The sequence below is a fragment of the Eulemur rufifrons genome, chromosome 13 (genome assembly GCF_041146395.1).
Source record: "Eulemur rufifrons isolate Redbay chromosome 13, OSU_ERuf_1, whole genome shotgun sequence".
Lineage (NCBI taxonomy): Eukaryota > Metazoa > Chordata > Mammalia > Primates > Lemuridae > Eulemur > Eulemur rufifrons.
Window position 1 is genome coordinate 1,172,633 of NC_090995.1, and position 12,424 is coordinate 1,185,056.

At 54.4% G+C, this 12,424-nt stretch overlaps 1 protein-coding gene across 3 annotated transcripts in view; it reads right to left on the bottom strand.

Annotated features, from left to right (window-relative positions):
* Positions 1-9,055: 9,055 nt before the first annotated feature.
* NFKB1 (nuclear factor kappa B subunit 1) overlaps positions 9,056-12,424 on the bottom strand; it is a 116,937-nt gene continuing 113,568 nt past the window's right edge. For all 3 annotated transcript variants that reach the window (XM_069485603.1, XM_069485601.1, XM_069485602.1), the window contains exon 24: positions 9,056-9,557. In XM_069485603.1, the coding sequence (XP_069341704.1) occupies positions 9,373-9,557 (185 nt within the window). In that variant the 3' untranslated portion in view covers positions 9,056-9,372. The remainder of the gene's footprint in view (positions 9,558-12,424) is intronic.

A 12,424-nucleotide genomic window follows, 5' to 3' on the forward strand; every position in this document is an offset into this window, starting at 1 on the left:
GAATCTAACTCCTGGCAATCAGAGATCTATTCCCCATGAGGATTTTGTCACATCAAGAATAGTATATAAATGGACTCAGACAGTCTATAACCCTTTTTTCAGTGACATTTCCATTTATTTTATTTTTAGTAATAAAAATTTTTTCTATCTCAAAAAGTTGAATTGCATGCTAACATTTAAATACGGGAGGGTGTCATGTAAACTATCAATCTAGCGCTGGTGTTCTTATGATGATATTTTTTTAAAGCCTTTATTTGTTTGCCCATCATTGTCAGGTATTCTCACTTTGTAACCAAAGGCAGCCGCCCAGCTGGGGCGCGGGGCTCTGAGGTGAGACACCCGGGCAGTGAGGGCACCGAGGGGCCGGGTCACCCACGTCCCTGTGCCGGGATGGTGCAGTGGCCACGGTGTCCCTATAAGGACGGCTGTGGGGACGGCCCTTGCCGCGGTGGGGGAAGGAAGGGCCCAGGCTCTTTTATGATGAGATCTTAAGCCACAGTTGGGTGACCGGCACGCTCCCTGCACCGCAGTTTTGATATTTGAACTAAAAGATTTTTTACTAGTCAACTTACAAACATAACGATTGAGATTTTGCCTGGTCAAAGATCCAAATTGTGTGTGCGCGTGTATCTGTGTGCATGTGTGTGTGTGTGTGTGTGGATGTGCGTGTGCGCATGTGTGTGCACATGTGTGTGTGCATGTATGTGCGTGTGTGCATGTGCATGTGCACACACGTGTGTGTGCGCGCGCACATGTACGTGTGCGCATGCGCATGTGTGTGCGTGTGCGAGTGCGCGTGCGTAGACCGGTGGCCACAGGCGCATGCTCTGACGGTGAACATCCAATATTCAGGCTCCACCGGCCTTGGGCCAGTCACTAACCTCTGAGCCTCAGCTTCCTGCTCTCTAGGGTGAAGCTGATGGCGATAACTATCTCACGGCGACATCGGGAGGAGCACGGCTGAAGGCGACACAAAGGCCCGGGCGCGCAGTGGTGAGTGCCGGCTCCGCAGAGGACGAGGCTGGCGGTGGCTGGGATGATCAGGCCTGGGGGTGCCAAAGTGGAAGAGCAATGTAAGGCTTCTCTGCTACGGGAAAATAATCATCAGGCTTCATGACCTAAGTTGAAGGAGAAAAATTCAGACACAGCTGAAGAAGTTTCTGATTCTTTTTTTTTTTGTAAGGTTCTTTGCAATTTTATAGAAGCAAAAAAAAAAAAAAAAAAAAAAAAAAAACAAACCCCAAAGTAGCAGAGACACGCCAGCTGTTGGGTGACTGTGCAAAGTTCTGCTTCCTCCAGCAGAGGCCTCCTGTGCACAGGAAATGAGGCTGGGGCGGTGGAGGGACAGCCCTGGCCGGGCTGGCTGAGCAAGAGCTTGCAGGGTCCCCCCAGCCCCTCTCCTTCTGGGACGCAGGGAGCAGGCTGCCAGAGCCCTGCAATGTGTGACTTTGGAGCTAATTTAAAGAAGGAAAGAAAGAGGGGAAAAAGGGAAGGATGAAGGTAGACAGTGGGGAGGGAGAGAGAGAAAGGGGGAGACAGAAAGAGAAAGAAGGAAGAGTGAAAGAGAAAGGGAGAGGAAGGAAGGGGGGAGAGAGAAAGTGAAGGATTGAGAGAGAAAGAGAAAGGGGAGACAGAGAAAGAAGGAAGAGTAAAAGAGAAAGGGAGAGAGAGAAAGCGAAGGATTGAGAGAGAAAGAAAGAGAAAGGGGAGACAGAAAGAGAAAGAAGGAAGAGTGAAAGAGAAAGGGACAGAAGGGAAGGGAGAGAGAAGGGGGAAGGAGGGGAGAGGAGGAGGGAGGGGAAGAGGAACGGGCAGCTCCCCTGGCTGAGCTCTGGGCTCACGGGGTGCAGAGGCACACAGCAGCGGTTTCTGCTCTCTGCTTTTTAGTTTACGGAGGAGCCCGGGCTTACGATTTTCTGGTTTTCCAATTCCACGGTGGGTTTATTAAACGCATTTCAACTCAGGATGTTTCTGACTTGCATGGGTTTGTCAGGACTAACCTCCCCGGCGGGCGAGGAGCACGTGTGCTGCACGTCCATCCGTCGTTGCCACCTTGGCAGAAGGGCGGCATCTGAATGCTTCCGAATTCCAGTTGGGAAATGTGGCGCCAAGCCTCGGACTGGATGATTGAAGGGGGAGAAGTCGGATGAGCTACGAAAAGGCACAGTAACAAAGCAACCAGGAAAGGACCGAAACTGAGTGATGGTCGTGATCTGGGGACAGGAACAGCGTTCTGCTGACGGAGAGGCCCAGAGTGTCCCCGGCCCACGTGCAGTGTGCATAGGCCGTTCCTCGCTCAAGACGTGCCCTTGGCCAGGCGGCAGGGGAGGCAGGGCCACATGTGGCTGTGACCTTTCCAGATCAAAGTAGGATGGAGAAGGGTGCCAAGACCGCGTGTCCATCAGGCTGCGAGGCCCACCCGTCCACGAGCACACACAGTTTCTGAGCACACACTGCTGGTGCGGCGAAGTGGCCTGGGCTACTGCGGACCAGGCGGTGCCGGGAGGGGCAGGGGCTGTGGGACGTTGAAGACCAGAACAAGAATGTTTCTTTTTGGCAGCCCTGCTCTGGTGGCAGGACCCGCCTGGGGAGCTGCAGTGGGTCTTCATGGGGATGTCATTTCGGGTCCTTTCTGGCCTCTCTGGTCCAGCCTCTGCTTCCACCGTGAGGCAGGATTCTGCATCAACAGGGCTGCCCGTGGGTGGCTCTCTGGAGGCCCCGGCTCGAGCTGCTGAGGGCAGAGCATCGGCAAGCTTCTCTGTCCCTCTCCTGGGAGCCGCGTGAGCTCTCTGACCTGCTGCAGAGCGAGGCGAGGCCGTGGGGTTGGGGCTGAAGGCCGAGTCCTGGCCTGGCGCTTGCCCTTCACACTAGACCAAGGACCTCTGGGCACATCAGCACCTCTGTCCTTCTGTGGACAGTGGCAGGAGTTAAAACCCCTGCCAGGCCACTTCTCAGATTGTCATCAGCATCAATACTGGGAAATATTTTGTAAATGAAAGCACTCACAGTTAAAGTTGTTGTTTTGCAAGTTTTTTTTTTTCAAAATTACAAAAAAATGTATTTCAAAAGCATAAGGGGACATTTGCATTTTTTTGTTTCGTTGTTGTTGTTTTAGAGACAGAGTCTTGCTCTGTTGCCCGGGCTAGAGTGCCGTGGCGTCAGCCTCGCTCACAGCAACCGCAAACTCCTGGGCTCCAGCGATCCTCCTGCCTCAGCCTCCCGAGTAGCTGGGACTACAGGCATGTGCCACCATGCCCAGCTAATTTTTTCTATATATTTTTTGTTGTGCAGCTAATTTGTTTCTATTTTTAGTAGAGACAGGGTCTCGCTCTTGCTCAGGCTGGTCTCGAACTCCTGGCCTCAAGCGATCCTCCCGCCTCGGCCTCCCAGAATGCTGGGACTACAGGCCTGAGCCACCTCGCGGCCGGAACATTCCCATTTGAATACGGCAGTGAGCAGGGCTACTGCAAATGGGGGGATCTATGGCATGAAGTTTTTCATTCAAATTTTTTTTAACAAAAAATAACTCAAGTTGTGCACTGACGCCTTAGGAAAGGGCCAGGGAGCTGCAGAACAGTTTTGAAATGCAGAACATCCCCCTTTCTTTGCCAGGGCGCAGACCCAGTCACCCGGCTGTCTGTACTCGGCATCGACGTGCAGCCTCCTCCGTCTGACGAGCCATCGTGCTCCCAAGGATTCAGCCCACTGTCCTCTCCATCCACCTGGTTTCCTGGGTGCCAGGAAGGAATCCTGGGTGAAGAAGTTTCTAGAATTCGGTTTTGTCTGCTACGTGTCTGCCCTGTAGAGAGTATATTTCCCCAAGCCCCGGCATCTCCTCCTTTCTCTGTCACCTGAGAGTCAAGGTCACGCCAGTGCTCTGCAGACCACAGCAAAGATGCACTTGCTGGGCGGGTCCCAAGGGGCCACAGCCTCTCAAAGACGGTTCATGGTGGCACCAGCGTTGCCAAGACTTCTTGGGCAGCGTGTCACACACTGACAGCCACACTAGAATAAAAAGTTTTTTCCGGGGGGGCCATGGTGTTTTATGATGAAAATAGAATAAAAGCTTCGAAAACAAAATGATTCTTTCTAACTTAATGAAAAATTTGTTTTTTTATTGTTTGCTGTGCATGACTTATATGCAACTCAGGCGACGCTAGAATCGATGTTCACACGCACAGCACTTGAGTTACAAGTGACTCACGACATACCTACTGCATTTGTTTCGGAGAATTGAGTCTTCGTATGCTTCGCAAGGCTCCGGGCTCAAAACTAGCGTGAGTTAAGTACAACTCACAGGGCAGGTAATGTGCTCAGTAGGCGCCAAGGTGGGACGGCAGGAGTCTCGTGAGTCAGGGCAGGGGCAAGGGGACTGCGCTGCTCTAACTGTCCCCGAGCTCCCCTCCCCCACGCCCTCGGCCACCTCCGAGGGTTTCCTTAAGATTAACCGTGACTTTGCCCTTACAATGCCTCCTTCGTGCCTAACCCTGAGAAACGGTCTTGCCTTTGGCGATGGCTGTCTACCATGACCGCAGGTGACGTTCAGAGCTCGCGTCTGCATATAAGCTAGAGCCGGACAGAACCTCGAGGTGCAGCCTCCCTCCGGGAAGGGATTATGGTCTGTGTCACCAAAATCAAGAGCCCCCTAGATATCGGGAACAAAAGTAGACCACCCCTCTACCAAGTGTGGCCGTGGGCCTGAAGTTTCCTCTGGCACGACACGAGAGGAAGGAACACGTGCCCTTGACTCCCACGTGCATTTCTGTCACGGTTCTTCCCTTCCAGCCGGCTGCGACCTTCGCCCCCGCCAGACTGGGAGCCGAGTGCTGGAGGGAGAGTGACTGTTAGCCCGGCCCCCCGGCTTGGCCACGTGGGCGACAGCTCAGCCTCCTGCCCCGCTGCAAGCGTGCTTTACTAAAACACTGACGTCAGGAGATCCTGTAGTAATGCTTCCTTATGTGCCTCAGTTTCCTCATTTGGAAGACAGGGGCGGAACACGTCCCTCGGGTTTTTTGAGCAAGTAATAAACGATGCCGAATGATGAACTGCCCATTGTGGCATCTGGCACGCAAAAGATGCCCAAGCAATCTTGGTCGAATACGCATCTTCATTCCTTGGAGGTTGTTGTTGATTATTTCAACGAAATAGTCATTTTGGAAAGAGGTATCAGCACGAAAGAACTCGTTGACGGAAGTGAGAAGATGCTGTCTCAGCCCCTTCTTCCGCCTCGTGCTAAGAAGGTTGAACAATTTGTGGGAAAATACTCACTTGTCCAGGGTAACAGAAGGCGGCTGTTGTACACATAATGGAATCCATAGCAACGGAATGACATTCATTTAATGTCAGCCCCTCTCCAGTGTCTCCCCCAGTGGCAAAGCCAAACAACGAGCCTGGGAAACCCAGGGACAGGAACTGCAATCCCCGAGACGGGGGTTTCCAAGCAGCAGCAGCTACGGGGAGGCCAGCAGGGAGGAGGTGTTCTCACCTTGCAGGTGTTTAGACGAAGACAAAAGTCTGGATGATCTGTCCAGGTAGGTGATCTTTGAGACATTATTCAACCCTAAGTTCTGTGATCTTTAAGAAGATAAACAATTTTACTTTCATCCTCTCTTGAGTCCTGGGCCTCCCCAAGTCCATCACCTGGGGAAGTACAAACCAGAAAGAAAATCCCCCCCAAAAGCGCAAAATAGGAAACCGAAAGAAAGAGACTCGACAACCTCCAGTCAATGAGTAATTCACGTTTAAGCATCTTCGCCTGTTGCTGGCGGGGGGAGGGGACATCAAGTCATTTTAACCAAGCAGTATGTCCTCTTAGGGATCCCCTGGGTTCGTTTTGTATTTTGGGTGGGTCCCTGATACCATCCTCTTTGTACAGATCTGTATGCATTTTTTTCTTTCTCTTTTAAATAAAGCATCTTTTTGTCAAAGACTACAGACATCCTTAATGAAAAGTCTTTGAGATCGGACAGGCCTGGGTTTGAATCTGGATGAGTCATTTAAGCTTCGGTCATGTTTCCTTGCTGTGTGCGGGGGTGGGAGGGCGTCAGACACAAGCCTCCCACGGATGTGTTGAGAGCTGTCATCAAAAGTCATCCATCCCAGGGGCAGGTGACAGATGCCCCAGTCTGGCTGGCTCTTCCCCCTGCTCCTTCCTCCTGCTGAAATGCGCAAGGTCCGGTTTGTGGGGCTGCACGCCCTGGCGGTGACCGGGAGTGTCTGTGCCACACACAAGCCCCGCAGGGGACGCGGGCAGGGCCCCTGCTGAGAGGAAAGACCGCTGATCCCGCACAGTCTGGGCTCTGCCCGCACAGCACGGAAACCTCAGAGGATGACTAACCTTCTGCGGAAGCTATTTTTAAACGGCCCCCTGCTGTGACACACGCTTTCTGGGAAGGTTTATTTCAGGCCTGTTGTAGCTTTCCACCTGGTCTCTGCATTCCTCTCGGTCTGTCCTTTGTCCCCATCTGCTGGTACAGCACGAAGACACTCCTTGCCCAGCGCCCCTCCTTGCCAGCGTGACCAGCACCGGGGCCTGGAGGAGAAAGAGTAATTTCTGGGACGCAGGAGGAACGGGGCTTCTTACACGAGAAGAGGGACGTTATTTTCTAACTCCGCAGGAGTCGCTCAGTTGCTCCTCCTCAAGTCAGCGTCTCTGGCCAGGGAGCGCCGGAGACCTGAAGAATGGGGACAGTCCCCTCCACGCCTAGGGCCTCAACCTCAACCATTATTAACTCGCTTACAGATCTGCAGTTCAGGCAGGGCCCAGCCAGCCGTTTGTCTCCATTCTGGGAGCGTGGGCTGGGGCCATCTGAAGGCTAAATGGGGTGACTCCATGGCTGAGCACTAGAATCTTCTGAAGACGTGTAATCTCCCTTCCACACCTTGCAGCTGGCCCTGGTGCTGGCTGGGACCTCAGCGCAGGCTGCTGGCCAGACACCTGCTCCTGATTTCTCTGCATGGAGTGACGGGGGTGACCGGGCAGAAGTTGCATTACATTTCACGACCCAGCCTTGGGAGTCATCTGGCATCTCTGCCACCCTAGACTGGCAGGGCAGGAACACACGTCCCTCCCTTCAGTGGGAGGGACGCCAGCATGATGTGAGACGGGTGAGCTTGTTGCCAGCCGGACGGCAACCGTCTTCCAAGAGCGGAACTGGCAGAGGAAGGGAGGCACGTGTGGCTTATTCAATAATTAAGGACAGTCAGAGTTGTATTTTTTCACTTTACAGTTTTTGAAAACTGGAATATTGCCAGTGGATGGGGTGAAGAGATGGCATTGTGACAGAAAACAAAAGTAGAATTTGCTTTAAAAAAAGATTTTATTAATTTGGGACACACTGTAAAATGAAGAACCCAAACTATTTACTTCTTTTATTTTATTTGAACTTTTAGAGACGGGGGTCTCACTATGTTGCCCAGGCTGGTCTTGAACTCCTGGGCTCCAGTGATCCTCCCGCCTCAGCCTCCCTAGTTGCTGGAACGACTCAAACTGTTTTTATACCAGAGGATTAAGTCTTGCTTAGAAAGGCTCTCCCTTGATTTCTAGTATTTTTAAGGTTTAATTTTTGATACATCTGGAAATGATTTTGATGAACAGGGAGATTGCGGTTCAGATCGCTTTTTTTCCAAGCTGGAACATCTGTTTATTAAATAATCATCTTTTCCTCACTGATTTGTAATTTCATCATATACGAAGTTCCTATATGTTTTGGGTTTTACTGGTGGGCTCCATTGATGACCTTCACCCACTTTCTTACCATCCCGAGATGATCCCCCAGCTCACAGCTCTGGAGCCGGCAAAGCCGGGTGTGGACACGGACCCAGCTCGGGTGTGGCCTGCCGGGACTCCAAGCCTCAGTTTCCCTCTCCGTAAATGGAGAAGAAATACTCAGACCTCACTGGGTTATGCTCAAGGTTAATGACTTACCACGTTGCACAAAGTCGCCCAGCGGGTCCCCAGCACCCAGGCAGGCTCGGCTCCCGGGGAGGCCGCCTCGGAGGCGGAGCGAGCAGGAGGCTGCCTTGGTGGCGCCCTGGAGGCCGCGGCCCGGCCGGGCTGGGCAGAGGGACAAGGTGGGCGCAGCGCGGCCTCCCGGGACACCGAAGCCCACGCAGCGCTTCAGCGTCGCCCCGGGTGACACAGGCTTTTCGGTGCCCATCTCGGTTAGTGTTTGTTGCACGGGGGCCACACCGCGGAGACGGGCGTGGCCCGGGGAGGTGGCTCCGCGGCGAGGGGGTCCCCGACGGCCAGAGGGCGCTCGGAGCAGACGCGACCTTTGTCGAGAGGGGTCTCGGCTGCAGTCCACGCTGATCCCCGCAGCACCCCGTTACCAAACGTTTGCTTTCCCCTCTTCCTTTTCTTCAACTCTTTGCGTGACGAGCAGCTCGGCGGAGCGTCAAGCAGGACGGCTCCTCGTCCCCGGCCCCCCGGTACGTGGCAATGTCGTTGCTCCGTGCGTCACGGGGACACGGCGCAGACGCCGGCGAGGTGCACTGCGGCACGGGGCAGGGGACGGGAGGGGACGCTGTGGGAATGGGCCGGGCCGGGCAAAGACTTCACCCACCCAGAGCTTTCATCTTAGCTGAAAACACTTTTCTTTGGCTAATTTTTTTGTTCATTTCTAGATCAGAAAATTGACTCTAATGAAACTGTGAACGTGATCACCAGGCTATGGAATGATCCCATGGCTAGAAGGCATCATCGTAGCAAAAGTACTTGCAGAGATCAAACAAGTGAGGTCATCAGTTTGCTTTTCCTTTTATTATAAAAGTAAAATAAAAATAGCATTTATAAATCCAACATTTTTCCTTTAAAGTCTTGATCTAAAAAAACATATTTACAATAGCAAAATGCAGAAAAAGGGGAAAATACCATTTTCAGCACTGATTGTAACCATGTTTAAATATCGACAAATACATGTTCTCTTTTCTTAAATCACCTTAGGAAAAGCGATAAGCCTTTTTTATTGCACACCAAGTGACTCTCATTTTAAAATATCCCGTTTCTTATCCTTAAGCTGAATGCTGTGGATGGCTAGAGAGAACACAGAGTGGGGACAGTGACACCGTTTAATGGCAGCAGGAGGCAGCAAGGGCAGCAGCAACGACAACAGAAGCAACCGAGATCCAGGAGCAGCCAGCGAAGCTCAATCAGCCACCCATCCCCAGACAGCGGCCGGCGGCCGCGACTGCCAGGTGCTAGCTGCGAGTGAGCCAAACTAAGCTCAGCCGTGGGCCAAGGAAGGCAGCCAAGAGTCCAGGCCTTGCACTACATCGAGAACGATCCAGGCAGGCCGGCTTTCCTCTGAGCACCTCTGGACGCACTTTCCCTTCCCTCCTTCCGGCAGCGCAGTGGAATTTCAGGGCTTTGGTTTACGCGGTGTGGGGGCCGCCCGCGGGCCAGATCTTGCCTTCGAGAGGTCCCTCCTGCCCGTAATCGGGGGGCACTTTGTTAAGAGTTAGCAAGGGGCTGCTGCTGGTCAGCGACTCCATGAAGCTGAGCTTGCGGAAGGACGTCTCCACGCCGCTGTCACAGATGCTGTCCTCTCGGAGCTCGTCTGCGGGGACAAAGCAGAGATTCACTGGGCGCTCCCGGGACTGGGCAGAGGCTTGGCTCTCTCACACCTTCCGCTCCAGCTGGGCTCCGAGCTTGGCTCTAAGGGGTCTTAGAACCGCTCTGTGGACGACTCCTGCCCACCCACGCTGCCCCGTCACCACTGCTCACGGTGGGGACAGGGGCAGGAGGTCTAACATGCAGACTGAGGACATCGGATCTGGCCAAATGCTTTCACATTTTTCTCTTGCCATCTTGTGTTTATGAGAATCCTTTCTGCGTTCTCTGGACTCATAGTGTACCTATTTTCCCCCTAGAAATCAGCTGTCTTTTTCCAACCACTCTGTTACTTATTTTATAGCTGCAGAAATTGCTGGGCCTGGGCAAGATAAATTGGTAGCAGGAGGAGGAACTAAAGCTGAGATCTCTCTCTGGGCCTCCCGGGCTATTAAACAGCATACATTGCCTCGAAAACATGTTTGGTAACAAAAATGTAAGGTGATTTTGATGGAAATGAGTCTATCCTGGAAAAGTAGGTTGAATACTCCTTAAACATCAATCACAATGCTATCTGTACTGTGCTAGGAACAGTGATGTATTTTAAAAATAACTACAAATGAAGGGCTTAATGCTTAGGTATTTACTTTTTAAGTAAATGTCTCCTTTGGATGTTTGTGCAGAAGGAGCACCAGTTGTTTTGCTGGTGGATACACTATTCCTTTCTAAAGTGTGCACAATGACACCTGCCCTTACTCTCTTAGGAAGGCCCCTGGCAGGGTGACACTGGTGCTAAAGCTGAATGGCAGGAAGAGCCAGCCCGTGAAGAGCTTTCTAGGAAAGGGGAGGAGAAGGTTCAAAGGCCCTGAGGCTGCCTCAGACTGTCGTGCTGGGGGAGCAGAGGGACAGTGGGGAGACACGGTGAATCACAGCGATGTTGGAAAGAGAACAGGGCCAGCGCTGGCTCACGCCTGTAATCCTGGCACTCTGGGAGGCCGAGGGGGGAGGATCCCTTGAGGTCCGGAGTTCGAGACCAGCCTGAGCAAGAGCGAGACCCCGTCTCTACTGAAAATAGAAAGAAATTATATGGACAGCTAAAAATAGATATAGAAAAAATTAGCCGGGCATGGTGGCGCATGCCTGTGGTCCCAGCTACTCGGGAGGCTGAGGCAGGAGGATCGCTGGAGCCCAGGAGTCTGAGGTTGCTGTGAGCTAGGCTGACGCCACGGCACTCTAGCCCGGGCGACAAAGCAAGACTCTGTCTCAAAAAGAGAAAGAAGAGAGAATGGGTGAAGCAGGGACGTGGCCAGGCACACAGTGCGGGCTCGATGAGGGTTTGCTGAATGAGCGAAACAAGTGGAGAGTATACAGCAGGCGTCACAGACTCTCGCTGAGTTTAGGAAGGAGTGTACGTGTGTCGGGCAGAGAGAGACGGGAGGGAGGCAGGCGGAAAGGACCGAGGACACTGGTGAGCAGGCACCGCGGGGTCTCGGTGGGGAGTGGAGGTGGACTGGACTTGGTGGCAGTCGCGAGAGGGGACGCTTGACGGACGGGACGTGAGGTGATGAGCACCAAAGGCCCTGGGGGAAATTCCTACGCTGGGTCTTAGCCTCCTGGAGGAGGGCTGTGATTCCGGCAGGTGTGGCCGGTGTGGGGTCCGGGTGGGCGCCCGGAGCTCTGCGCGAGGACAGAGGAGGCGCGTGGGCCCGGCTGGAAGGCCGCGGCCACGACAGGCCAGCGCGGGGCGGCCACCAGGTGTGTGCGCCGAGGACAGGCCAGGAGGAGCTGGCTGGCGTGGGAGGCATCCCGGCAGGCGAGGATGGCGACCAGATTGGCAACAGGAAGCTGTCACCAACCGACCAGAGCAGCCCGGCGGGGAGGGAGCCCGGCCGCAGGAGGCCACGGCGAGGCCCGAGGAGCAGAGGGGGAAAGGCCGCCAGGCGGGGACAGAGACACCGGTGGCAGCTGAAGCGGGTGTGGGACCAAGACTTTCGTCTGTTTGTTTTGCTGTTGAAGATGAAGAAATGGCAGCACACTGGCTTGCTGGGTGACACAGCGGGACAGTGACCTGCCTCGCGCAGGAGGGAGAGGCGGGAATGGGGGAGTGAGAACTCGGGGACTCGGGGAGGCAAGTGGGCGTGGCCCGGGCGAGGCTGTCCCCACCCCCCGCCCCCCAGGCACAGACGCTGAGCCCCCCTGAGCCCTGGCAGCCCAGCTGCGCGTGACACTGCAGGGCACAGGGTGAGCCAGTTCTAGCTGCTGCCGTGTCTCCAATGGCGTGTGAGCAGGGGCAGGGCATGAGTTGAGAGAGGGAAGCCGTGCTGGGGGCTTAGCAAGAGAAAGTGTGAAATGGTCCTCTGAGCTGTCCCCAAGCCCCGGGCTGCGGCCTGTCACTGGTCCGTGGCCTGTCAGGAACCGGGCTGTGCGTCGCCACGTGAGCCCCACCCCTGCCTGTCCCCATCCCTGGTCTGCGGAACAACTGTCTTCCATGGAACTTGGGAAGCTGGTGGCCCGGCGGGCGGTGGGCGGCGGCTGGCAGGGGGGGCTTCGTCTGTGTTTAGAGCCGCTCCCCGTCCGTCCCCGCTGCCTGGGCTCCGCCCGCCCCTGCCCGCGCCCTGTCTGTGGGAAGCCTGTCTTCCATGAAGCCAGTCCCGGTGCCTTTGAGAGGGGGAGGATAAAACCATAGGAAATACGGGATTACTGGGCCGTGTCTAGAGTCCATCTCGCATGGTCGTGTGTTTTCCTGGGTGGGATGACACCTGGTAGCATGGGTGGGGAGACAAGGTCAGTGCCAAGAGGGCAGGGGAGGAGGCTGAAGGAAGGGGTCGCGGGCGGGAGGCGGGGCAGGAGCTGGGGGTGGCAGGGTGGGACGGT